Genomic DNA, 27,932 nt, shown 5'->3' on the forward strand with positions numbered 1-27,932 from the left:
TTAGGGCCCCTGCTTAAAGCTGAACTGGAGGCTTCATGGTGGAAGTGGGGGTATCCTGCAGGAGCCCCTTACCTAGACCCCTTTTCTGACACACAGTGGACTGGCTTGACAGCCCCTCATCAGCCTTGTGCAAACTCTCGCGAGAGTTTGAGTATGTAATGACATCATTGAAGGGATTGTCATCAATCACGTGTCCAATCACGTGGGTTCACCTTAGCTTTGGCTCATTTGTATTGAATGGGGTGGAGCTAGTGGCTGAATGGTGGCCACGCCCACATATCAGAGCCAATAGAAAACTAGCTATGGAAAGAATCCTGCCCTGTCATTGGAGAGTAGAACTTGGGCTATCAGAACTTTTGCAAGTGTGCTCTTGATTGACACATCTTGGTGAACTGACTGGACAGGGTCTCCTGACTATTCTTTGCTAAGCAAATTTGTCTCACCTTTTTTTGAGAATTCTGATTTTTAAGTTAGAACCACTATATGTTTTGAAGGTTAATTGCATACATTTGTAAAAACTCCTAAATGGCCTTAAAATTCACTTTTGCCCAGTCCAGACTTATTAAATATTGTGAAGCAATATTTTTCAAAATGAGTGAAAACATGAGGTAGGAGCTTTCAAAATGTCTTTGGGTCTTTGAGTCAAGTGCCCACAGGGAATAGAAGGAACACAGTGCCCTCAGGGTACTTGCAGTTTAATGAGGCCAGGTGTGCATGCAAATACCTGATTTTAATTTATCAGGTCTCTATCCTAGACCCATCTTCAAAGACTATTCTAGATCTTTCTAGCTTCGTTGAAGCTCCCTGGGCAACACCTGTGCCTCCTCAACTTCCTTATCAGGGGAAGGTCCTGTCTGCTCCTCCTTTCAGAACACCAAAGCCATCAGACTTGGTCTCCCTCCACCTCCAAGCTCTTACATGCATACCTATTTCCTCAACAACCACCACCTTGACCTTACTTACAGCTTGTTTCAGAGGATATATCTGCCCACGTTCATGATCTGCTCATGCATTGTTGGACCTTGTTTGCCTGCCCTGACAACACCTCATTGTCCAGTCATCCCCTCTCTCTACTGGTACCTTCGCTCAGTTTTAGCCTAGCGATGAAAAATGTAACAGGCACCAAATAAATGTCTGATTTATCATAATTGAAGGATAGCTTGCCCTTTATACTTATGAATTGTCATTTAACTTGATATTGAATTACAGAGGTAAATGGGTATGGTATCCCAATACATCTTCCTTTGAGAAATTACAAATGTAATGGAAAGTAAACTCAAAGTCTTCCCCTCTGCCATAGTCCAATGAGAACAATGTATCACATTTCTCCAAAGAACACCTCTGCTTCCTCTACTCCTTATCCTGTGCTCTCACCCTGACCCTCATCACTCTGTAGAAACGCCTTGATCACCAATCACCTCGTTGAACCCAATAACTATTTGTTGACTCCTTCTTTCCTTTCCCTTTCCTGAAGTCCTTTTCTCTCCCTGACAACTCCTAAACATGCTCTGTAATCTTCTCCAACCTCTTTGATTGCTCCTCGCATCTTCATCAGATTCCCTTCTTCAATCCATCCTTGAACATTGGTCTCCAGAATCCTGCCCACTTTCGTTCATTTTTCAACCACATTTATTACCCTTTCTATGTGCCAGGCACTGTATTAGGTATTGAAAACCCTATTCCTTTCATTGATTACTCTGCATACTCTCTCTTGCTCATTACACATATTCAAACCTCATTGTTTCAACTACAAATCAGTATCTCCACCTTTTTAAGTTTCACTTTTATTTTTTTGGCTGCTAATTGGGCAGTTCCATTTGGGTGTCTCACAGGCACCTCAAATTCAAAATGTTAAAAACTGAGCCCATAATCCCCTCCTCAGCAGCCTCTCTTACAGTAAGCAGTGTACTTGCTTACCTGTGCTTTATTTTCTCCATTTCTACATCATACATAATTCTCCAACCTGTTCCCTCAACTGCAGCCCTACCCCCATGTGTACATTCAGGTCATCATCTCCTGGATGGAAGACCAACACAGGCACCTACCTACCTTACCTCCAGCTTTGGAGCCTCAGGTGTGTTTTCCTGTCAGCCATCTAGTGATCTAACTAAAAGCACATCTGAGCCCTGGCTAGTGGCTCAGTGCATAGAGTGTCCGCTTGGTGTATGGACATCTGGGTTCAATTCCAGTCAAGGCACACAGGAGAAGCGACCATCTGTTTCTCCACCTCTTCTCCCCCTTCTCTCCCTTTTCCGCACCAACAGCCAGTGGCTTGAATGGTTTGAGCATGGCCCCAGACACTGAGAATAGCTCTATTGGAGAGCATCAGTCTCAGGTGCTAAAAATAGCTCAGTACTCCAGCATCAGCCCCAGATAGGGTTGCTGGGTGGATCCCAGTTGCGATACAAGCAGGAGTCTGCCTATCTCCACTTCTTTCACCTAAATAATAATAATAATAATAATAATAATAATAATAAATTTAAAAATAAACTAAAAGCACATCTGACTCTGCCACTCTTATTCTTACCTTTAGCTATCACACATTCCCCACAAAATCAAGTCCAGAGGGTCAGCATGGCATACAAGCTCTCCAAGATTGACCAGTCCCAGCCCATCTCCTGCTCCTGCAAACACCACAGTGTTTGTTCATTGAATGTCTTCCCTCCCAATACCTGAACCAATACTCCATTGCCATTCAAGGCTGAGTTCTGTGGCCCTCTCTTCAAGAAATAGCTCCCTGACCACCACCACCACCACCACATGCATAAACATGACAAAAGGTGGTGGATACTTAATGATACTCCCCAAATATTCTGTGCCTTTCATTGTATTCACTATATTGTTTTATCATAATCTGCTGTTTCCCTCAGGGAGTGCTATGCCAAGAGGGACCATGTCTTCTCAGTCATCATTGTCTCTCTGATGCCTAGGTTAATATAATATAAGTAACTGTTTTAATAAGTAGAGTAAAATTTTAATAAATGTTGAATTAATTTTTTTCAATATCTTCTGAAAATTTTTTTTAACAGTCAGAGAGAGGGATAGACAGGGACAGATATACAGGAACGAAGAGATGAGAAGCATCACTCATTAGTTTTTCGTTGCGCGTGTGACACCTTAGTTGTTCATTGATTGCTTTCTCATATGTGCCTTGACTGTGGGCCTTCAGCGGACCAAGTAACCCCTTGCTTGAGCCAGCGATCTTGGGTCCAAGCTGGTGAGCTTTGCTCAAATCAGATGAGCCCGTGCTCAAGCTGGTGACCTCGGGGTCTCAAACCTGAGTCCTCTGCATCCCAGTCCGACGCTCTATCCACTGTGCCACTGCTTGGTCAGGCTTGAACATACTAAATAATTGAAATAATTGTACAGTGAACACCATCACCTAGACCTTAAATTAACATTTTGCTCTATTTGCTGTATCACCCAGGTATCTAAATATTCATCTCTTGATTCATCTTTTTTTCTTTTTTCTTTTTTCTTTTTTTTTGCATTTTTCTGAAGCTGGAAACAGGGAGAGACAGTCAGACTCCCGCATGTGCCCGACCGGGATCCACCCGGCATGCCCACCATGGGGCGATGCTCTGCCCATCCTGGGCGTCGCCATGTTGCGACCAGAGCCACTCTAGCGCCTGAGGCAGAGGCCACAGAGCCATCCCCAGCGCCCGGGCCATCTTTGCTCCAATGGAGCCTTGGCTGCAGGAGGGGAAGAGAGAGACAGAGAGGAAGGTGCGGTGGAGAGGTGGAGAAGCAAATGGGTGCTTCTCCTGTGTGCCCTGGCCAGGAATCGAACCTGGGTCCTCCACACGCTAGGCCAACGCTCTACCGCTGAGCCAACCGGCCAGGGCCTCATCTTTTTTTCTTGTTTTGAATTCAGGGAAAGAAAATTTCAGACATCAGCATGCCAGGTGGTATCCCAGTGGATAGAGCCTCCACCCAGAATGCTGAATTCCCCAGTTTAAAACCTTGAAGTCACTGTCTTGAACATAGGATCATCGACATGATCCCAAGTTTGCAGGCTTTAACCCAAAGATCGCTGGCTGGAAGCCCAAAGGTTGCTGTCTTGAGCTCAAGATTGCTGACTTGAGCAAGGGGTCATGACTCGGCTGCAGCCCCCCACCCTTGCCCCAGTCAAGGCTTGTATGAGAAGCAATCAATGAACCACTAAAGTGAAACATCTACAAGTTGATGCTTCTCATCTCTCTTCTCCCTTTTTCTCTCCCTTCCTGTTTCTCTCTTTAAAAAAATAAAAATAAAATTTCAGACATCAGTCCACTATCTTTCTAAACACTTTAGCATGAATATATAATAAAAGACATTTAAAATTACAATTAACAGCTTTGCAGCCCCTCCCCACCACAGAAGGAATGAACACTATGTTTCAGTGGGACTCATCAAGATTATTTGCAAGAGCCTTACCAGGCAGTGGCACAGTGGATAGAGCACTGGCCTGGAATGCTGAGGACCCAGGTTCATAATCTCAAGGTCACTGGCTTGAGTGTCAGCTCATGTGGCTTGAGCAAGGGGTCACTGGCTCAGCTGGAGTCCCCCAGTCAAGGCACATATGAGAAAACAATCAATGAACAACTAAGGTGCCACAACTACAAGTTGATGCTTCTCATCTCTCTCCCTTCCTGTTCTTCCATCACTCACTCTCTCAAAACAAAACAAACAACAAAATAAATTATTTTCAAGATTCAGGAAAGTTCAGGACAGAGATGTCATCACAGAATTCTAAATTGGAAGATACACCTGAGGAGCTAGCTGCATATGCAAGTTTGTTCTGAGTTCTCAACATACTTAGTGTCAGTATGAGTATTGATGTTTTTATTTCAGTTGTTCAGCTGGGTTTAAAAGTGAAGATGTGCCTGACCTGTGGTGGCGCAGTGGGATAAAGCGTCGACCTGGAAGTGCTGAGGTCGCCGGTTTGAAACCCTGGGCTTGCCTGGTCAAGGCACATATGGGAGTTGATGCTTCCAGCTCCTCACCCCCCTTCTCTCTGTCTCTCCTCTATCTCTCTCTCTCTCTCTGTCTCTCCCTCTCCTCTCTAAAAAAAAAACCCCCAAAAAACAAAAAAAAACCGAATAAAAAAAAAAAGTGAAGATGCTATGCTGCAATTTTCCTCCTCTCTGGACTGGCTCCCCCTGTAATTGGCATCTGCATTTACTAAGATAACCATCCAGTTTAAAGACAGAAATGTGGGTGACCACAGAACCAAGACAAACAAACTGGCTCCAGAGCCTGATACATCAACCCACTTTGTGAAAATTAGATAGGGGTAAGCCCTGTGGGCATGAGCTTCCCTTAGGCTCTAGCTTTGACATAAAAAATGCTATTATAAAATGACAGTGCCACATCAGGGTACAGACCTGAATGGCACAGTGGGCTGGATTTCAGCTCCCACTTCCCTACCTCTGTTGGTTTCCACCTAGTGTATGCATGCTGTACAACTAAACTCCACAAAGAGACAACTATACACAAGTTTATCTACAATAAAATAAATTGCTAAGATTAACCTAAAACCACTGAGCCCTGGTTGGGCAGCTCAGTTGGTTAGAGCATTGTCCCAATACACCAATGTTCCGGGTTCGATACCCAGTCAGGGCACACACAAAAATCAATCACTGAATGCATAAATAAGTGCAACAAGAAATTCATGTTTCTCTCTCCCTTCCTTGCTCTCTAAAATAAATAAATAAATAAATAATCCACTAAAAGTTTTATAGAAAAGGAGACATTATCTGTGAACTTACATATAACCCTGCCCTTCTTGTCTCTGTTCTACATATGCTTTCTGTGTGTGCACTAGGTTCCAACAGACATTATGAGCAGAAAAGCAGACTCAATCCGTGCTTTCTTAGAGCTTAGAATCCAGTGGGGGAGAACGTCATTTGTAAAATAATTGCACAGTGAAAGGTTAATTCTAAGCTTCTGAAAAAGGTAGCATCTCGACCAAGAAAATGGATCTAGACTAGCAGTCTTGAAGAGACAACCAGAAGGACAGGTAGACATTTGCAGATCAAAGCAGTGAGGTGGTCAAGGGCGATGACTTTCAGGAACAGCCCCTGTAAAGTCTGGCACAGTCAGATGGATCGAAGAAACAAGAATGACTGGAGTGTAGGTAATAGGAAACAAAATGTTCTAAGGGGAGACTATGAACCAGTTTTGAAGCTGTTTTGGTCTTTTAAGACCAAAGAGAAGCCAGTGAAGTTTTTTTGTTGTTGTTGGGTGGGTTGATAGAAGCAGATCTGAAAGGTACAGCTGGCATTTTTCTTTAAAAATAACTGCAAGTCAGGAAAAGAAAAATAACTCCCTGAATCTGTATAAACTCAAGTTCTGACTGATGTATTCTGTTTCTTTGAATTTTTCTTTTAGTTACTTTTCCTTGCATACAAATAGGCATATAAAAATGGCAACCAACTGAACATGGTTGCAAGAATATTTAAAATTCTTTTAAAAGTATTGCCAAACATTAATGTTGATTTCTAGTTACTTATTCTGGGAATGTATAATATTTGAAAACAAATTGGTTCCTTGCACGCATCATCTGTAAGTAGTTTCATTAAAAATACATAATTAACCAAGGTAGAATGAGCTTATAATGTAACTGTCCTTGGGCAATATTCTATGGACATATTAGCGACAGCAGAATGGATTTTATGTCGACATTTGTTTGGTTATAATGCAGTAACTTTTGTATTAAGAGTTTCAAAAAAGTGTGATCTTCCTCTGCTAAACTGATGTTAATGCAATCCTTATAAATAATAGATTTTAAAATTTTAAGATAAAAGAACTACAGAAAATGTTACAAAATGCAAATGTTACTATTGGAAATTTCACATCATAGGAAATTAGCCTTTATCTACCAACTTTCAAGAACTTGATCCTATTTAAGGTGAAAAATCAAACAAAAAAAGCACTGTGCCATTACAATGCACACTAGCTGTCTTTCTTTCAAAAGCTGAATTCAGCAAGACACTAACGTGCTTAAATGTGAGTTACTAACTTCTAATAAACTATAATTTTCTTCACGTTTTCAAGTGGAGTTGATTTATAATATTTGTGTGTTAAACATGTATGTTTCCAGTTCAAAGTCACGATGTTTTAAAAATCTTATTAAAGTTTCAGAAATCTGGAGAGAAAAGAAAGACAAGTACAGCTGACTATGGTGTGGAGGAGGAATTGGTCTGAGATGACAGGCAGAAGGAGGTATAAGAGTCAAAGGGCCCTGGTAGAGCATCGGCCTGGCGTGTGGAAGTCCCGGGTTTGATTCCCGGCCAGGGCACACAGGAGAGGCGCCCATCTGCTTTTCCACCCCTCCCCCTCTCCTTCCTCTCTGTCTCTCTCTTCCCCTCCCGCAGCCGAGGCTCCATTGGAGCAAAAGATAGCCCTGCGCTGGGGATGGCTCCCTGGCCTCTGCCTCAGGCACTAGAGTGGCTCTGGTCGGGACAGAGTGACGCCCCGATGGGCAGAACATCGCCCCCTGGTGGGCGTGCCGGGTGGATCCCGGTCGGGCGCATGCGGGAGTCGGCCTCCCCGTTTCCAGCTTCAGAAAAATACAAAAAAAAAAAAAGTCAGAGGACTGTTGGAGAGGTTCAGGTGGAAGATGATGATAGCTTGGAACTTAAATTAGTGTTGTAACACTGAAGATGAAGAAAAGCTGACAGCTTTGAGATCTCTGAGGTGAGGTGAACAAGACTTGATGACAGCCAGGACATGGCTGTGACTGAAGTGTCAAGAATGATGGTATTGAGGATGGAAACACTGGGAAGAGAATGAGGGGGTCACAAGTATTGTCTTCCCACATTGAGTATGACTGTTGAGACCTCTAGGTATTATGATCAAATAGGTAGTTGGAAATACCAGTCTGGATCTAAAAAGAAAGGCTAGGGTAGAAGTATAAATTTAAAGGTGCCATAAAATGGATGAAAAGAGTGAACCAAACACAAAGGAATGGGCTAGACAGAGGTTGCTTTTTTTTCTTTTTTTTTTTTTTTTTTTTTTTTCATTTTTCTGAAGCTGGAAACAGGGAGAGACAGTCAGACAGACTCCCGCATGCGCCCCACCGGGATCCACCCGGCACGCCCACCAGGGGCGACGCTCTGCCCACCAGGGGGCGATGCTCTGCCCATCCTGGGCGTGGCCATGTTGCGACCAGAGCCACTCTAGCGCCTGAGGCAGAGGCCACAGAGCCATCCCCAGCGCCCGGGCCATCTTTGCTCCAATGGAGCCTTGGCTGCGGGAGGTGAAGAGAGAGACAGAGAGGAAAGCGCGGTGGAGGGGTGGAGAAGCAAATGGGCGCTTCTCCTGTGTGCCCTGGCCGGAAATTGAACCCGGGTCCTCCGCACGCTAGGCCGACGCTCCAACCGGCCAGGGCCTTTTTTTTCTGAAGCTGGAAAAGGGGAGGCAGATAGACTCCCGCATGCGCCCAACCGAGATCCACCCGGCACGCCCACCAGGGTGCGATGCTCTGCCTATCTGGGGCATCACTCTGTTGCGACCAGAGCCACTCTAGCTCCTGAGGCAAAGGCCATGGAGCCATCCCCAGCGCCCGGCCCATCTTTGCTCCAATGGAGCCTCGGCTGCGAGAGGGGAAGAGAGAGACAGAGAGGAAGGAGAGGGGAAGAGGTGGAGAAGCAGATGGGTGCTTCTCCTGTGTGCACTGGCCGGAAATCGAATCCCGGCCTTCCGCACGCCAGGCGGACGCTCTACCACTGAGCCAACCGGCCAGGGCTGAGGTTGCTTTTTGAAGTCACTTCATCCCTGTGGTTTAATTACTTTAATACATTAATGGTTAAAATACAAATCACTTTATTAGCAATTACTTTCCTAGGTTTTTATGACAAACATGATAATGAAAATAAGATAATTAAGTCTTCCCATCCATAAACACGGGATGTGCTGCCATGGATGTCCCCTTCATTTTGTCGTTCTTCACTGTGCAAGTCTTTGATCCACTTGGATAAGTTAACTCCTGAGTGTTTTATTTTTCCTTTTTTGAGGCTATAGTTAATGGAATTGTTTGTGATCTCTTTTTCAGATTGTCCATTGTGTACAGAAATGTAATTGATTTTTGAATGTTGCTCTGTAGCTTGCTATTTGTTGAATTAATTTACTAGCTTGAAGTTTCTGTGTGGTCCTCAGGATTTTCTATGCATAAGATCATATAATCTGCAAAAAGAGGTAATTTTCCATCTTCCTTTTCCAATTTGGAGGCCTTTCATTTCATTTTTCTTGTCTAACTGCTCTGGCTAAAACTTCAAGTAGTGTTGAATAGAAGGGAAGAAAGTGGACATCCTTGTCTTATTCCTAATCTTGGAGAAAAAGCTTTCAGTCTTTCACCATTGAACATTACATTTGCTGTAGGATTTTCATATATGGTTTTTATTATATTAAGGTAGTCTCCTTCTATTTCTACATTGTTGTGTTTTCATGAAATTGTTTAACTTTATCAAGTGCTTTTGCTGCATCAAATGAGATCATTTTTTCCCATTTATTTTGTTGATGTGGCGTATTACATTCATTTTTCATGTTTAACCTTGCATTGCAGGAATAAACCCACTTGGTCATGGTGTAATCCATTTAATATGCAGAGGAATTTTGTTTGCTAGAATTTTTGTTGACAATTTTTTCATCAATGTTCATAGGAATATTGGTGTGTAGTTTTCTTTCCTTGTAGTTAGTGTCTTTGGCTTTGGTATCAGGGTTATGCTGGCCTCACACACTGAGTCAAGAAGTATTTATTCTTCTTCAAGTGTCTGGAAAAGTTTGAGAGATTAGGATAGTTTTCTTTAAACATTTTGTAAAATTTAACAGCTATCAGGTCCAGGACACTTTTTTGTTGTTGGGGAAATTTTTGACTAATAATTCAATCTTACTAGTTATAAGTGTATAGAGGTTTTCTAATTTTTCATGATTTAATCTTGGTAGGTTTTTGTTTCAAAAATTTTGTCCAGGCCCTGGCCAGTTGGCTCAGCGGTAGAGCATCGACCTGGTGTGCGGGGGACCCGGGTTCGATTCCCAGCCAGGGCACATAGGAGAAGCGCCCATTTGCTTCTCCACCCCCTCCTCCTTCCTCTCTGTCTCTCTCTTCCCCTCCCGCAGCCAAGGCTCCATTGGAGCAAAGATGGCCCGGGCGCTGGGGATGGCTCCTTGGCCTCCGCCCCAGGCGCTAGAGTGGCTCTGGTCGCGGCAGAGCGATGCCCTGGAGGGGCAGAGCATCGCTCCCTGGTGGGCAGAGCGTCGCCCCTGGTGGGCGTGCCGGGTGGATCCCAGTGGGGCACATGCGGGAGTCTGTCTGACTGTCTCTCCCCATTTCCAGCTTCAGAAAAATACAAAAAAAAAAAAAAAAGAATTTTGTCCATTTCATTGAAGTTTTCCAATCTGCTGGCATATAGTTGTTCATACTCTTATCATGTTTTATTGCTGTAGAATTGGTAGTAATGTCCCAAATTTCAATTCTGCTTTTTGAAATTTGAATCTTTTTCACTTCATCTAGTTAAAGGTTTGTCAATTTTGTTGCTTTTTGAAAAACCAACATTTAGTTTCATTGATATTTTGTATTGTTTTATTATTTTCTATTTCCTTAATCTCTGCTCTAATCTTTATTTTCTTCCTTCTGCTAGCTTTGGGTTTAGTGTGTGTGTGTGTGTGTGTGTGTGTGTGTGTGAGAGAGAGAGAGAGAGAGACAGAGAGAGAGACAGAGAGACAGAGAGAGATGAAAAACATCAATTCTTTGTTGTGACACCTTAGTTGTCCATTGATTGCTTTCTCATATATGCCTTCACTGGGGGGCTCCAGCTGAGCCAGTGACCCCTTGCTCAAGCCAATGACCTTGGGCTTCAAGCAAGCAACCTGTGGGCTCAAACCAGCGACCATGGGGTCATACCTATGATCCCACACACAAGCCAGCTACCCCATGCTCAAGCTGGTGAGACCGTGCTCAAGCCGGCAACCTTAGGGTTTTGCATCTCAGTCTGACTCTCTATCCACTGCACTGACATATTTTTTTTTATTATTAATTTTAGAGAGAAGACAGAGAAAGATGTGAGGAGCAGAAAGCATCAACTACCATATGTGTCTTTGCCAGGAATGCACAGGTTTTCAGACTGGTGACTTCATCATTCCAGGTTGACACTTAATCCACTGCACCACCACGGATCAGGCCCAGTATAACTAGCTTTTATAATTGTCTATGTATTTCCCCCTATCGAGATCTATATTTCTCCATACAGCTTCAAGTTATTGTCTAGTGTTCTTTCATTTCACCTGCACACTCCCTTGTACATTTCTTGCAGGGTAGGTCTAGTGGTCACAAACTCCTCAGCTTTTGTTTCTCATTTAAAATAAATTTTTTTTAAAGATTTTATTTATTGCATGACCAGGTGGTGGTGCAGTGAATACAGCATTGTCCTGGGACGCTGAGAACCCAGGTTCAAAACCTCAAGGTTGCTGGCTTGAGCACAGGTTCACCAGCTTGAGCATGAGGTCACTGGCGTGAGTGTGGGATCACAAACATGACCCCAGGATCACAGACTTGACCCCAAGGTTACTGGCTTGAGCAAGGGATCACTGGCTCAGCTGGAAACCCCTGGTCAAGGAACATATGAGAAAGCAATCAATGAACAACTAAGATTCCACATCTATTAGTTGATGCTACTCATTTCCCTTCTTGTCTGTCCTTGTCTTTCTTGTTAAAAAAAAATAAAGATTTTATAGAAAGGGGAGAGAGGGAAAAGGTAGGGAGCAAAGCAGGAACCATCAATTCATAGTTGCTTCTCTTATGTGCCTTGATGGAGCAAGCCCAAGGTTTAGAACCAGCAACCTCAGCATTCCAGTTCGATGCTTTATCCAATGCACCACCACAGGTCAGGCCTCTCCCTCACTTTTGAAGGACAATTTTGCCAAATGTAGGACTCTTGGTTGAAATTTTAAAAAACATTTTACCACTTTGAATACATCAGCTCACTGACCTCTAAAGTTTCTGATGAGAAAGAAATTCATTAATCAAATTGAGGACCCCTCTTAAGTGATGATTTTTTCACTGCTGCTGAAATTGTGTTTGGCTTTTGAAAACCTGATTATGTGTCTGAGTTCATCTTTCTTGGAATTCAGAGCTTCCTGGATGTTTCATCAAATTTGTTAAGTTTTCAGCCATTACTTCTTCAAATACTCTCTCTACCCCTCTCTGTTCTCTGTGATTCCTATTGCATGCTGGTCTGTACGATGGTGTCCTACAAGTCCCTGAACTCTGTTAATGTTCCAATCTTTTTTAATTTTGTTTCTCAGACTCACTAATTTCCATTGTCTTATCTCAGTGCCTACTCAAATATACCTTTGAATCATTCTAGTGAATATTTCATTTCAGTTACTGAGTTTTTCAGCTCTAGGACGTATGATTTGTTTTCTCTTTATTGCTGGGTCCATTTTGTTCATGCATGATTTTCTTTCTCTTCACTTTTAGTTCCTTGAGTATTTTAAGTGTTTTCAAGTCTGTCTAGTAAATCTACCATCAGGTCCTTTTCAGAGGCAATTTCTGTTGATTTTTTTTTCTTTTGAATAGGCCATACTTTCTTATTTCTTTGTATGCCATGTGATTTTTGCTGTTGAAAACTAGAAATCTGAATATAATAATGTAGTAACTCTGGAAATCAGAGTCTGATTCTTCTCCAGAGTTTGGTGTTTCCCTGTCATTTTCCCCCTTGGTTTAGGCTGTCTCTGTGTCCTGGATCAGCAAAATCCCTTCCCCATGCCCTCTCCCAATTCTGGGACACCTCCTATCTTCCATCTTATCACAAATGCACAAGGACCAGGGTCGCCATGAGAGGAAGGGTGCTGCAACCTAGGGGTTAGTGTAGCCAGTCTGGGCTCCAAGCACAACTTGTTGCCACAGATCCCAGAGTGGGGTCTAGACATTGCTGTGCATCGGAATATTCTGTTTTTATTTTATTATGGAATAAGAGAAGACTTAGTGTACCTACCGCCCAAAAGCACAACTTTGCAATAATACAGGACCCCATTTTAAAAGTCCATCTCCTCCCTGACCTTGATGGGTATGAGGCTTCCCAAGATGGAGCCAAACCCACAAGACAAATATTGGTGGCACAGGCTAGGCGGGAATGCATGTTATGAATGTTGTGCCTTAAAACCCTGCAGACCTAATAGCCTGTGCACAGGTACACTCCCCCCCCCAAAGACCCATGCACATGGGTGCTCATACTCTCACACAGGCACCCACACACATTTTTGTACAGTGCACTGAGATCATATATAGCACATGGCCAAGATTTGCTGGTTTATATAAACAGAATTCAGGTGAGAACCTGCAGTGAAAACTTTTTTTTTTTTTGTATTTTTCTGAAGCTGGAAACGGGGAGAGACAGTCAGACAGACTCCCGCATGCACCCCACCGGGATCCACCCGGCACACCCACCATGGGGCAACGCTCTGCCCACCAGGGGGCGATGCTCTGCCCCTCTGGGGCGTCGCTCTGCCGCAACCAGAGCCACTCTAGCACCTGGGGCAGAGGCAAAGGAGCCATCCCCAGCGCCCGGGCCATCTTTGCTCCAATGGAGCCTTGGCTGCGGGAGGGGAAGAGAGAGACAGAGAGGAAGGGGGGGGTGGAGAAGCAAATGGGCGCTTCTCCTGTGTGCCCTGGCCGGGAATTGAACCCGGGTCCCCCGCACACCAGGCCGACGCTCTACCGCTGAGCCAACCAGTCAGGGCCATGCAGTGAAAAACTTAAAACAAAAAAGGAATCTGCAGTGGATCTTTTGTCATTTCTCAATGGCCCTTCTTCTTCTTTTCTTCTTCTGGTAATTAAAATACACTCAGCCCTGGCTGGTTGGTTCAGCTGTAGAGCGTCTGTCCGATGTGTGGAAATCCCATTCAGTTCCTAGTCAGGACACACAGGAAAAGCTACTATGTGCTTCACCACTCCCCTTCTCCCTTCTCGTGCTCTCTCTCTCTCTTTTCCCTTCCCGCAGCCAAGGCTCAGTTGAATCAAGTTGGCCCCGGATGCTGAGGATGGCTCTATGGCCTCCTCTCAGGTGCTAAAAATAGCTTGGTTGCCAAGCAACAGAGGGCCCAGATGGACAAAGCATCACCCAGTAGGAGATTTGCCTGTTAGAATCTGGTCGAGGCACATGTGGATGTCTGTCTCTCTGCTTCCCCACTTCTCACTTAAAAAAAAAGAAAAAAGAAAGGAAAATACACTCACATACCAGTTACTCTTGGTTACTTACCGAGATTAACATACTCTAATAAAACCCACTTGGAATACCCAGTATTTGAGTGTGGTAGCCAAGTTCCCTTGCTTTATCTTTTTTTTTTTTTTTTTTTAAGATTTTATTTATTCATTATAGAGAGGGGAGAGAGAGAGAGAAGGGGGAAGAGCAAGAAGCATCAACTCCCATATGTGCCTTGACCAGGCAAGCCCAGGGTTTTGAACCGGCAACCTCAGCGTTTCCAGGTTGATGCTTTATCCACTGCGCCACCACAGGTCAGGCCCTTGCTTTATCTTAATAGTATACTTGTCACTGATGATCTAAACTTCATCAAAATCATTTTTAATTTTTAAAGTTAATGACACTTGCCTGACCAGATGGTGGCGCAGTGGATAGAGTGTCGGACTGGGATGTGGAGGACCCAGGTTCGAGACCCCGAGGTTGCCAGCTTGAGCGTGGGCACATCTGTTTTGAGCAAAAAGCTCACCAGCTTGGAACCAAGGTGCTGGCTCAAGCAAGGGGTCACTCGGTCCACTGAAGGCCCGCGGTCAAGGCACATATGAGAAAGCAATCAATCTAGAAACTGATGATTGATTCTTCTCATCTCTCTCCGTTCCTGTCTGTCCCTATCTATCCCGCTCCTGACTCTCTCTCTGTCCCTGTAAAAACAAAAAAATAAAATAAAAAAATAAAGTTAATGACACTTGAAAAAGGGAGCTGCCCGTAGCCCAAGAATGCATCTCCATGTCAGAATTAAATAATGATATATTTTACTTTCCCAACAGCTCTGTAACTCGCACCTGAACAACACTCTTCTGACACATGTTCTAATTCTTAAAGGTATACGTAGCCATCTCGCACTTAGGAAAACTAGACAGCACTTCAGCAACATGCTTAGGGCCATTTTTAACAGTGAAATCACCATCAAAAGACAAAAACATGGACAATGTGGCAGAAAATAAACCATGAGCCTGGTCTGTGGTAGCACAGTGGATAGAGCATTGACCTGGAACACTGAGTCACCAGTTCGAAACCCTGGGCTTGCCTGGTCAAGGCACATACGACAAGCATGCAATGAACAACTAAAGTGAAGTGACTATGAGTTGATACTTCTTGTCCTGCCCCCTGTAAAATCAATAAATAAAATATTAAAAACAAAACAAAGTGTGAAAAGCAGTTGTTTACAGTACGAGAGTAAGGCAGAGAGTTACCTTGTCTAAACGTAACGGGGGATGTGTGTATCGTATGACTAATTTTCACATCTCTGGGCACATCCAAGAATGACTTTGAAAATACCACAAATATTGATTTAGGGGTTACAAAGAAATTTTAGTGAGTACACAAACCTGCAAATATGAAATCAGTAAGTAATGAGGATCAACTGTATTGTCATCAATCTAAAAGGTTTTTTCCTTTTAATTTGTATTTATTCATTTTAAAGAGGAGAGAGAGAGAGAGAGAGATAGAGAGAGAGAAAGGGGGAGGAACAGGAAGTATCAACTCCCATATGTGCCTTGATCAGGCAAGCCCAGGGTTTTGAACCAGTGAACTCAGCATTCCAAGTCAACACTTGATCCACTGCGCCACCACCTACCGGTCAGGCTCTAAAAGGTTTTTATGCACTTTCCACAGGCTTTCTTTTCACAGTAACAGTAATAAGAGGACTTAGAAATACCTTGTGTAACGCAAATGCACATCATACAAAGGCTTTCCTGTGAAACACTAAAAATGATTGTGCTTCTCAAAGCAAAACTCCCACCAGGTGCAGGCCTCATGACCCATTCCCTTCACTATCCTTAACAGTCACCTGGGTCCTTCCTGTCACCACCTCTCTGCATTCAGTTCCTGTTCTGCTTCCGGGGGCTCCCACTCGTGTGCAGAGTCAGCTCCTCACGAAAGACCCTGCCGTCATCTGGGTCACTGTCACTCACCACCCCCCACAGGTAATTCTTTGGGGAGAGTTCATCATCCATGCGAGGCCTGGCCGCCTTTCTCCTTTTCATTTTCCTTGTCAGCTCAGCCACCTGCTCTGGCCCCGGGCATGCTGGGATCTCAACCCCGTGACTTTTCTCTTTCCTCCTCTTGTACTCCATGATCTGCTTGTTGAGTGCCTCATGATCAATCCCACACAGACTCGAGTGCACGGCAGGGCCCAGGGTGTCACGTGGTAACGGGACATCTGGGGTCTCAGGGTCCCTGGAGGGGAGAAGCACAGTGAAGCAACAAAACAACTGTGTGCGGCTCCTGGCTCAGGCACCACACCCCGTCCCACTGCCTGGGCTGGTCCCAAGGTCGACCTGGAGAATGGTGCACTGGGCTTTGGTTTTAGTGCCCTCCTGCCCAAGCTCCTTCAGCTAGCACTTTTGGCGTCATGTGCAGCACAGACTATCATAGCTCTGACACAGTCCTCTGCACGGTCACTAAACACATTTTCTTTGCCTCCATTTAAATTTAGACAGCGCCCTAGCCCAGTTAAACAGAGTTTGGGTGAAGTCTTTTAGGTCTATCACTCAGGTTACTTGATGAACTGAACAAAAGAAAAGTTATTCTGAGAGCAAAATGAAAGGATCCTTTCAGAACCGAAATCTGGCCGTGTCACACCTCTAAACCCTCCAACACTCCAGTCTGGAAAGTTCCATGCCCATGCATTTGGATCCCCACTTGTCTCTCCTCATGCTGGCTCCTTGCTGGTCCCAGACACATGGACTCACTTCAGCTTGAGGCCTCTGCTCCAGCTCTGCGGCCCCACTGCTTGGCAGAATGGGTCCTGTGGGCCCCCCAAAGTCTTGCCAGTGCCCACATGAAGCAGATGCAGCCAGTTCCGGAGCACAGGTTGAGAGCCCGCCGTGGCTGTTCCCCTGCTGGACTGGCTTCTCCACATACATCCCTAGAATGCTCAGTCCTTGCTGAAACCCAACCTGCAAAACCGCGGCACCCACTGTACTTATTTGCCATTTACTGCTTCCTGTCGGCCTCCCCCAGCAAAATGCAGGCTCCTAATGATGCCACTGCCATGCGTTCTGAGCATGGACATGCCAGAAGTGCTAGAATAGGGTCGGGCACACCAAGAAAACACATTGAGCGAACGAGAAGGGAGATACACAGACCTGACGAGTCTGCAGCAATGGCGGCCGCCAGAAGCCCTGCCACTGCTGATGACTCTCCCGACGGCCTCAGTGAGATGCCAGGTGCTGTCGCCCGAGCTATGGCAGGCCACATGGGGCTGGGCCACAGGGCACCCCGCAGTGCCAGGCCCACAACACTGAGGCTAGGGCACCAGGGAAGACGCACCCCCCCCCCCCCCCCCCCCCCCGCACATCTGTCCACATATATCACCTTAAGTCACTCTCTGTAAGGTCTTCTTTTTTATCGGGTGGCTCTAGATCAGCAACTGCCAGTAACCGATCCACCTGAAGAGAAACAGAAGGCAGTTCAGCAAGCCACACCCCTCAGCAAAGCATCAAAGCTGACGTCATAGCCTTGCGCCGCGCCTCTTTACATCACTCCTCACAGTGACGCTCTCCAAGGACAAGTATTATCAAATATTTGGTGATGGAGGTCAAATTCCTGGCAGTCTTTGCAAGGGGAGTTACGGAGGGGCGTGAAGGAGGCTCTGGAACTCATCTTCTAAATGTCCAGCAACGTGTTCACGGGTGTGTTAAATCTCTGAAGCATCAGCGTTATACATCGAAGGACTTAGGTACTTTATGTATCTTACACTTCAAAAGATTTTTAAAATGATTTTTTTCTTTATGAAAGAAAGATTTTTAAAATATGATTTTTTTCATAAAGAAAAAAATCTAAATTGTAAAAAACCAATTGTGTCTAGAGAGAGAATCATCAATTTGTTGTTCCACTTAGTTAAATGCATCCATTGGTCGCTTTCCTTATGTGCCCTGACTCCAGGGATAGAACCCAGAATGGACTAAGCAAAGTGGCTCGTCTCCCAGATGATTGTCAGGTGGCTGAGAGCAACGTAATTATCAAAGTTATAGTCACAGGACTGAATGCAAACCCTATAAGCCTTAATGGTGTAAAATAACTAGGTGGATTGAAAACCAGGGAAGTAAGAGGCAGGCAACTCCGACTGCCTCAAGTTTATAAATCAAGAATTGGAGATTTGGTTTACTAGTTAATAGTTACAGAGAGCCTGACCTGTGGTGGCGCAGTGGATAAAGCATCGACCTGGAAATGCTGAGGTCGCCGGTTCAAAACCCTGGGCTTGCCTGGTCAAGGCACATATGGGAGTTGATGCTTCCAGCTCCTCCCCCCTTCTCTCTCTCTGTTTCTCTCTCTCCCTCTCTCTCCTCTCCAAAAATGAATAAATAAAATTAAAAAAAAAAAAATAGTTACAGAGATAAGCATTAAAAAAAAAAATTAAAGTCAGGCCCTGGCTCGTTAGCTCAGTCAGTTAAAAGAATTGTCCTGAAATTACAAGGTTGCGGGTTTGTTTTTTTTTTTTTAATTTTATTTTTATTTTATTTATTCATCTTAGAAAGGAGAGAGAGAGGGAGAGAGAAGAGAGATAGAGAGAGAAGGGGGGAGGAGCAGGAAGCATCAACTCCCATATGTGCCTTGACCAGGCAAGCCCAGGGTTTCGAACCAGCGACCACAGCATTTCCAGGTCGACACTTTATCCACTGCGCCACCACAGGTCAGGCCAAGGTTGCGGGTTTGATCTCTGCTGAGGGCACACACACAGGTAGCAACCAGTGAATGCATGACTAAGTGAACAACAGATGAATGCTTCCTTCCCTTCCCCCTCCCCTTTCTTTCTCTCTAAGCATCAATCAATAAATAAAAAAAATTAAGTTCTGGCCAGATAGCTTGATTGTTTGGAACACTGTCCTGGAGTGCAGAGGTTGCCGGTTCAATTCCCCAGTTAGGGCACATTCAGGAGCAGTCTGATGTTTCTGTCTCTCTCCCTACCTCTCTCACTCTAAAAAAAAAAAGAAAAAGAAAAAAGCCAGAAAACAGGATTACCTCTGGTGACTTGGGCTAAAAAACAAGCATGGGGGTCTTACTTTTCATTTGTACCCTTCCAAGTTTACTTTTTAATTTATTTATTTATTTGTATTTTTCTGAAGTGAGAAGCAGGGAGGCAGTCAGACTCCCGCATGCACCCAACTGGGATCCACCCGGCATGCCAACCAGGGGGCAATGCTCTGCCCATCTGGGGCGTTGCTCTATTGCAACCGGAGCCATTCTAGCGCCTGAGGCGGAGGCCATGACGCCATCCTCAGTGCCCTGTCCAACTTTGCTCCAATGGAGCCTTGGCTGAAGGAGGGTAAGAGAGAGACAGAGAGGAAGGAGAGGGGGAGGGGTGGAGAAGCAGATGGGCGCTTCTCCTGTGTGCCCTGGCTGGGAATCGAACCTGGGACCCCTGCACGCCAGGCTGACGCTCCACCACCGAGCCAACTGGCCAGCGCTATATATATTTTTTTAAGTGAGAGGAGGTGAGATAGAGAGACAGACTCTTGCATGCACCCCGACCAGGGGCTGATGCTTGAATCAACAGAGCCTTCCTCAGTGCCTGAGGCTGATGCTCAGACCAACCAAGCCATCCTCAGTACCCCGGGTTGACGCTTGAACCAACTGTGCCATTGGCTGCAAGAGGGGAAGAGAGAGAAGGGGGAGTGGGAGGGGAAAAGAAACAGATGGTCACTTTTCATATGTGCCCTGATCAGGATTGAACCCAGGATGTCCATATGCTGGACTGACGCTCTATCCACTGAGCCAGAACTGACCAGGGCCCCAAGATTACTTTTTAAAACTGTATCCTTTGCGGCCTGACCTGTGGTGGCACAGTGGATAAAGCATCAACCTGGAATGCTGAGGTCGCCAGTTCAAAACCCTGGAATTACTTGGTCAAGGCACATATGGGAGTTGATGCTTCCTGCTCCTCCGCTTCTCTCTCTCTCTCCCCTCCTTCTCTCCTCTCTAAAATGAATATAGTCTTAAAAAATAAATAAATTAAATAAATAAATAAAACTGTATACTTTGCCCTAGCCAGGTAGCTCAGTTAAGTTAGTGTCATCCCGATTCGCCAAAGTTACGGGTCTGATCCACGGTAGGGCATATAAAGGGTCAAGCAATGAATGCATAAATAAGTGGAACAAGTCAGTGATTCTCTTTCTCTCCCTTCCTCTCTAAAAAAAAATTGTATATATTATCTTCTTAGAAATCTTACCCATATAAAAGTTTACCTTATAAAGTCTATTATTTAAAAGCCTCACCTCAGCTAGAGATGCATGTTCCTTGTCCTGAACAAACACTATTGGTGGCATGTTCCTCACAGTCTGCTGGGACATCAAAAGATGTCTGGAGAGAGACAATGCTGATCAGTGCTGCGGCAGGTGACATTTAGAGGAGAGCTGAGACAGTGCCAGGAACAAAAATATATAAACCAAGACCTAAGAAATAAGATTTACTTATCACATTACTCGAAGGTGAAAATATCGGCCCAGAAAAGTCTTCTTTAGCCAACTCTACATTACAGAAGGGATAAGAAATGCATTGTCACTATAACTGTTTTTCTCTAAATGCAACCTTTGAGATTCCTGTATATAATCTGATCTAAACTTAAGACACTCTCCTGGGCATCACTGTGGCCTTGGGCTCCACAGCTGATCACTATTACTAAACATTTGTCAATGTTTCCTCTTCTATCCAATGGACATGCATCAGCGATGAGACACCTCCAACGTGCGATACATCCCCAACCACTCAGATGTCACATCAAAGTGATCTCTGTATTATACAGTCATGCAACAAGTAGATATATGGTGAATCTGGAGCAAGTACCCAGCGGATATGTGGCTGTGACACACAGCGTATCTGCTCAGTGACAGAAGATCCGGGTACATAGTTATGGAAAAACCTTTGAACTAAATGCTGGGTGATAAGAGATGAGAAAAGGGACATTCTGTTTAACTGAATTTTCTTACTACCTAACAAAAAACTGTTATCTCGACACTTGTTGGAAATCAATTCTTGCTTCTGTTAAATGTAAAAATGAAATTAAATGACCATTGTTTAATACACAACTTTACAGACTCTTAGGGATCACTGTGACGGATGTCAGTGACCACGATGTAGATGATGTGAAAATACCCGTTCCTTGAATGACTGACTTCTCAACATCGGCCTCCTTCTCCTGACAATGCAGGATAGTATTAGGACAGAGGTGAGAGTGACAAGAGAAAGGAGGAGAAGAAGGAAAGAGGGATGCCAATTCTGAGCGTGCTGGTTGGTTGGTTGGTTTTCCATAATTTTTAAGCCTGAGGAGAAAAATGAATAACTTTTTTACTGTCACCCAGCTCAGCAGTTTGAAAAACCCCAGGATCCCTTTATACTCAAAAAATTATTTAAAAAAAAATTATAGAGGACCCCAAAGTGTTGTTGTTTATGTGGGTTATACTTATCAATATTTATCATACTAGAAATTAAAACTAAAACTAAGAATTAAAAAAGTTTTTATTGGCCCTGGCCAGTTGGCTCAGTGGTAGAGCATCGGCCTGGCGTGCAGAAGTCCCGGGTTCGATTCCCGGCCAGGGCACACAGGAGAAGCGCCCATTTGCTTCTCCACCCCTCCCCCTTCCTCTCTGTCTCTCTCTTCCCCTCCCGCAGCGAGGCTCCATTGGAGCAAAGATGGCCTGGGCGCTGAGGATGGCTCCTTGGCCTCTGCCCCAGGCACTAGAGTGGCTCTGGTCACGGGAGAGCGACACCCCGGAGAGGCAGAGCATCACCCACTGGTGGGCAGAGCATCGCCCCCTGGTGGGCGTGCCGGGTGGATCCCGGTCGGGCGCATGTGGGAATCTGTCTGACTGTCTCTCCCCGTTTCCAGCTTCGGAAAAATACAAAAAAAAAAAAAAAAAAAGAAAGAAAAGAGCGGTCTTGGCCGGTTAGCTTGGTTGGAGCATCATCCTGACGCACCGAGGTTTGATCCTCGGTCAGGGCACATACATACATCAACCACTGAATGCATAAATAAGTAGAACAACAAATCGATGTTTCTCCCTCTTCCTCCCTTACTTTTTCTCTATTAAAAAAAATTTAAATCTTTCTGACACTAAACAAAAACTCAACACATGCTAGATTTTTCTACCTTTTTTTTTAATGTCTGCAACCATGCACGGCTATCTTTCTTAAGTTGGCTCTTCGTGAGTATTGATTATCACCACACTGTGTGCAGAGTTGGCCATGTGGTATTGAAAGCCATGGATTCTTTAAAATTTTTGATTGATTGATTCTTTAGACAGAGAAACACTGATTTGTTTTTCCATTTATTTATGCATTAATTGCTTGATTCTTGTATATGCCCTGACTGGCAGCTGAACCCACAACCTTACCATATCAAGATGACACTCTAAACAACTGAGCTACCCAGCAAGAGCAACACATGGCAGATTTTTAAAGGTTAGCTGCAATCTGGAATCTGAAACCAGACCAACGAACATGTCACACTGTCATTTTAAACTCCCTAGTCTCTCCTGCACTTTGACATGACCTTTTCCTATGCAGGATTCTGTAACCTCAGGCACTGGTCATCTGGAAATACTGGTTCATCAACTTCTGCAGACTTTCAGAAGGCCCAGTGAGGCATTTCACAACACCACATTTGCTAGTATCACCACCAACCTCATCAAAAGGCTGTAAGTGCTAGAAAGCTGTCAGACTTGCAGCAGTACATATGCTTCCTAAAATTCTGATTTCACTTGAGAGCCTCAATTTTATTACTGGCAGTAAGTATGGTCAGTGATGTGACAGATTCACTTGGTTCATTTGCAGAAAATGTCTGTCAAATACCCAAATCTGAAAAACCATAGTTGGTTCTCTTGCCCCAGAAACATCTATTTCAGCAAAGGCAGTGTTCTTCCCAAGGACAACCACCGTCCTCCATACACAGCAGAGGCTCCACGTACAATTCCCACCACACATGGCACTAGAAAGACATGTACCCCAGGGTTGAAACTTAATAAAAGAATAACTTTTGCTTATCCATCAAGGACATCCTTAAATAAAACTAGCACTGTTTTTACTGAGTATGTGGCATGAGCTATGACTCCACAGGACCTCTGGGCCAGCCATTTTACCCCCTGTGGCTTCAGGGCAATGTCCACAGAGTGAGTAAGGAAAGTAACATCCTACTGTGAAAACAGCTTTAACCTCACAAACCCTCCAAAAGATCACTGAGGCCCCTAGGGATCCAGGACCACACTTTGAGAAACACTTACCTAGATGATGGCTTAAATGAAATGTAAATTATACTCTTAAATTCAAGAAAATGTTTCCAAAATTTTCCTCATGAAACAGGCTGGGAAATTCCAGGTGCTGCAAAAGCAAGCACACTAGGCAAGCAAAGCATCCTCACCTCATATATGCCGCGTATCTCTGTAGGGTGGCCTGGGTTTCTGCGTTCTGCTCAGCAGAGGGCGTTGTCCTCCAGTATACACGGCAGGCGGAGAAGTCTGAGGTCAGAGACACCTTACCCCCAACCCCCAAGAAATTTCTTTCAGTTTAAGTGGGGTTTCCACAGACAGACAACGCAGAGGAGATGAAAACGAGCATGACAGCAGGCTTCGGCATGTCCACCAGCTGAGAGCTGGTGGCCAGCTGCACTGTCACATGTCACCATCTCCTGTGCATACTTACAACTGATGAAGCAGGGCCAGAAACTGAACCCTCAACTTCCCAACCCTGACCCCAACCCCAGAGCACTCACCCGAAACACCAGAACTGTCACTATTCTCATCACCCTTTAGCTAAACCCACTCTAAGTGGACAGATGGCAGGAAGTCACCAAGTCACCACCTTCACCTTTACTCCAAGACAAAGGCAGAGAAATCAACTGCTTATCTGACCTGCAGGTCTTCAACCGCTCCATGTCATCACACTTACTTGGTGTTGTGGTCAGACACCTCCCTACTCTGCTTTCACACCACACATGCCCCCTCCGTCTGTCTTCAGTACTTAAATGGCCACACTTAGCATCATTTCTGCAATCCAAACTAAAGACCTCATGAATGACCTGGTGCCTTTCTCTATTAGGCCAGCAGTCCTCAGCCCCATCTTCTCGGTTGGGCCCCTGCAGTCTACCTTGGACAGCTCCACATTCAGGTCACAGACCTCCTGGCCCACTTCAGGAGTGCACAGCAAATCCCCAAGCGCCCTGTGGAGGAGGCCATTCAAGACCCTCAGGCGCACGCTGTCTTTCTTCTTGGTTTTCTTTGAGGTGCTCTTTGTTAGGAATTCCAACTGAGACTGCTTATAAGTCTGCATTAAGAAGAACAGACACAAAATAAACACTAGACTGTATCATTAACATCCTAATTTACAAAAAAAGCAGCTGGGAAGAACTGGAACACCTTAATAAACAAGAACAATGTTACACTCAGTCACCTTAGCTTCATTAAAATATACTTAGTTTACAGACCTGGATCCTTCCAGATTTTACCTAACATTCCTCCAAAATAAAAATTACTGCAAGGACATATTTTTCAAGAAAAACTTTTACTGCCTGACCTGTGGTGGCACAGTGGATAAAGCATCGACCTGGAAATGCTGAGGTCGCCGGTTCAAAACCCTGGGCTTGCCTGGTCAAGGCACGTATGGGAGTTGATGCTTCCAGCTCCTCCCCCTTCTCTCTGTCTCTCCTCTCTCTCTCTCTCTCTCTCTCTCTGTCTCTCCCTCTCCTCTCTAAAATGAATTTAAAAATTTTAAAAATAAATTGATTAAAAAAACCAAACTTTTACTGGATTATAATCCACATATAAAATTCTTTCTCTTAAAATGTACAATTTGCCTGACCTGTGGTGGTGCAGTGGATAAAGTGTCGACCTGGAAATGCTGAGGTCGCCGGTTTGAAACCCTGGGCTTGCCTGGTCAAGGCACATATGGGAGTTGATGCTTCCAGCTCCCCCCCTTCTCTCTCTCTGTCTCTTTCTCCTCTCTAAAAATGAATAAATAAAATAAAATCAAATAAAAATGTACAATTTAGTGGTTTTAGTAAAATGTATTTTTTTCTAACCAGAGCCATTCATTAAATTTTTACAATATATGTATGCATGTGTGTTTCATACACATGCGTTAAAACTGAATGGACATTACTATGTTATTTGATCATAGATATGACATTCTGGATTATTTTTTTGTTTTTTGGGGTTTTTTTGTATTTTTCTGAAGCTAGAAACGGGGAGAGACAGTCAGACAGACTCCTGCATGCGCCCCACCGGGGTCCACCGGCATGCCCACCAGGGGGAGTGGGGGGCGAAGCTCTGCCCACCAGGGGGCGATGCTCCGCCCCTCTAGGGCGTTGCTCTGTAGCGACCAGAGCCACTCTAGCGCCTGGGGCAGAGGCCAAGGAGCCATCCCCAGCGCCTGGGCCATCTTTGCTCCAATGGAGCCTCGGCTGTGGGAGGGGAAGAGAGAGACAGAGAGGAAGGAGAGGGGGAGGGGTGGAGAAGCAGATGGGCGCTTCCCCTGTGTGCCCTGGCTGGGAATTGAACCCAAGACCTCTGCACGCCAGGCCGACGCTCTACCACTGAGCCAACCGGCCAGGGCCAGTGTCAGAAGTTTTTTAAAGGTCAAAATTCTGTTACCAATTCATCCAGCCCCACTCCTCGAGACACTGTCCTCTCCGATATGGGAACCGAAGGGCTTTCAGGCTGGAGCTCTGTCGACTTTTGGAACCTCGTGCACTTCAAGACTGTGAGGGGGTTTACTGCTGTCCCTCTACTCACCAAGTAAGAACCCAGGGAAGGGCCTTCATACCAAAACTTCTTTCTACGGGGAGAAAATAAGAACTATGTCAGATACTGATAGCAAATGAAAGAAGACAAAGTTACATAAGTTAATTAGAACTTATGATACCACAAAAGTGGTATGAAGATCAAAATATTTCATTTTATTTATTGCTTACCATAAACATCTATCCTGACAAGTTTTCCAATGTAATTCTAAAATTAAGCATAACACGGAAAGAAAATGTTTCCTATTTTTCTAATCTCCTTCTCTATTGGATGAAACTACTCTCCTAAAAAATGCTTCTGGCCTGACCTGTGGTGGCGCAGTGGGATAAAGCATCGACCTGGAACACTGAGGTCGCCGGTTCGAAACCTTGGGCTTGCCTGGTCAAGACACATATGGAAGTTGATGCTTCCTGCTCCTCCCCCTTCTCTCTCTCTCTCTCTCTGTCTCTCTCTCTCACTCTTCTCTCTCTAAAAAAATCAATAAATAAAATATTTTAAAAAAAGAAAAAAAAGATGCACCTTACTTAAAAAAAAAAAAAAATGCTTCTGGCCTGACCAGACGGTGGCAGTGAATAGAGCGTTGGACTGGAATGTGGAAGGACCCAGGTTTGAGATCCTGAGGTCGCCAACTTGAGCGTGGGCTCATCTGGCTTGAGAAAAAAAAAAAAAAGCCTGACCTGTGGTGGCGCAGTGGATAAAGCATTGACCTGGAAATGCTGAGGTCGCAGGTTCGAAACCCTGGGCTTGCCTGGTCAAGGCACATATGGGAGTTGATGCTTCCAGCTTCTCCCCCCTCCTCTCTCTCCCTCTCTGTCTCTCTCTCTCCCTCTCTCTCTCCTCTCTAAAAATGAATAAATAAAATAAAATATATATATATAAAAAGTGCTAATTTGTGACTTTAAAAAAAAACTCACCAGCTTGGACCCAGGGTCGCTGGCTCCAGCAGGGGGTTACTCAGTATGCTGAAGGCCCGCGGTCAAGGCACATATGAGAAAGCAATCAATGAACAACTAAGAAGTCCCAACGCGCAAAGAAAGACTAATGATTGATGCTTCTCATCTCTCCGTTCCTGTCTGTCTGTCCCTCTCTCTCTCTCTCTCTCTGTCTCTGTAAAAAAAAAAAAAAATGCTTCTGGTAACAAGAATCAACATAAACATATACATCACTTTGCTTCGTTGGTTCTTGATGTACTGCTAGTTTTAAGGAGACTTAAAACTATTATCTCAACCGTACAAGAACAGTGAAAAGATTGGCTCGGGAAAACGGCAATAATCATTCATCTAGGAAGTAAAGACAGCACTGGCTAAGTGCCCATAGGTCCCGGGCCCCGCCGTCTGCAGACCCCAGCCCCGTGGGTCCGAAGCCCGCCTCCTGGGCTCCATTCTCGCCCTGCGGGCACCGCCCAGGCCCCTGACCTGGAGCGCACCGCTCCCACCTGCTACATCCCGCACTCGGGGCGCCGTACTTGGTTTTCCAGGCAAATTTCTTGAGCAGGTTCTTGCCACATGGTACTGGCGAGCCATGCAGGCTTCGGGCACCACTGGGAAGAAGCCCTGCATGGCTCCCACCGAGGAACGACCAGAGCCCCGCAGTGAACCCCCACAGACACCCGCCCGCCCCCAACATGGGTCTCCAGCGAGCCCTGGCGGAGCAACGTGAGGTAAAGCGACGTGGGACGGAACAGAAAGAGGCGGGGCGGGGCGACGTGAGGTACGTTGACGTGCAGCGGGAGGACGCCGGCCCAGGAGACGGGAGGTGGGGCGTGGCCTCAACGATGGGCAGGCGGAAGGTGAAGTAGCGCTGCGGTAAACGTGAGACGAAGGTCCAAGGGATGGGGCGGGACGTGAAGCGGTAGGGCGGAGCGACGTGCACACGTCTTCTCGTATGGCAGGGCGGAGCCTGGAGGACGGGTAGGCGGGACGTGAGGCAGCGGGGGTGGGGCGACATGCATGCACCGCGG

The 27,932-nt window shown here is 45.2% G+C and overlaps 1 protein-coding gene across 4 annotated transcripts; it reads right to left on the bottom strand.

Annotated features, from left to right (window-relative positions):
* Window positions 1-8,764: 8,764 nt before the first annotated feature.
* RBFA (ribosome binding factor A) lies at window positions 8,765-27,637 on the bottom strand. 4 transcript variants are annotated; one of them, XM_066247000.1, is made up of 8 exons: window positions 27,408-27,637; window positions 25,964-26,006; window positions 24,321-24,497; window positions 23,596-23,708; window positions 20,459-20,543; window positions 17,559-17,632; window positions 16,030-16,418; window positions 8,765-9,755 (listed from the first exon to the last, which is right to left on the bottom strand). In XM_066247000.1, the coding sequence occupies exons 1-7, from the start codon at window positions 27,596-27,598 to the stop codon at window positions 16,061-16,063; spliced, it is 1,041 nt and encodes a 346-aa protein (XP_066103097.1). In that variant the 5' UTR covers window positions 27,599-27,637; the 3' UTR covers window positions 8,765-9,755; window positions 16,030-16,060. The 4 variants fall into 4 exon arrangements, with proteins under 4 accessions (XP_066103097.1, XP_066103098.1, XP_066103099.1 ...); XM_066247001.1 differs by lacking the exon at window positions 8,765-9,755 and adding an exon at window positions 13,704-14,177; XM_066247002.1 differs by lacking the exon at window positions 8,765-9,755 and having other exon boundaries at window positions 15,621-16,418; window positions 27,438-27,637.
* Between the last annotated feature and the right edge of the window lie 295 nt (window positions 27,638-27,932).

The sequence above is a fragment of the Saccopteryx bilineata genome, chromosome 11 (genome assembly GCF_036850765.1).
Source record: "Saccopteryx bilineata isolate mSacBil1 chromosome 11, mSacBil1_pri_phased_curated, whole genome shotgun sequence".
NCBI classification, from domain to species: Eukaryota; Metazoa; Chordata; class Mammalia; order Chiroptera; family Emballonuridae; genus Saccopteryx; species Saccopteryx bilineata.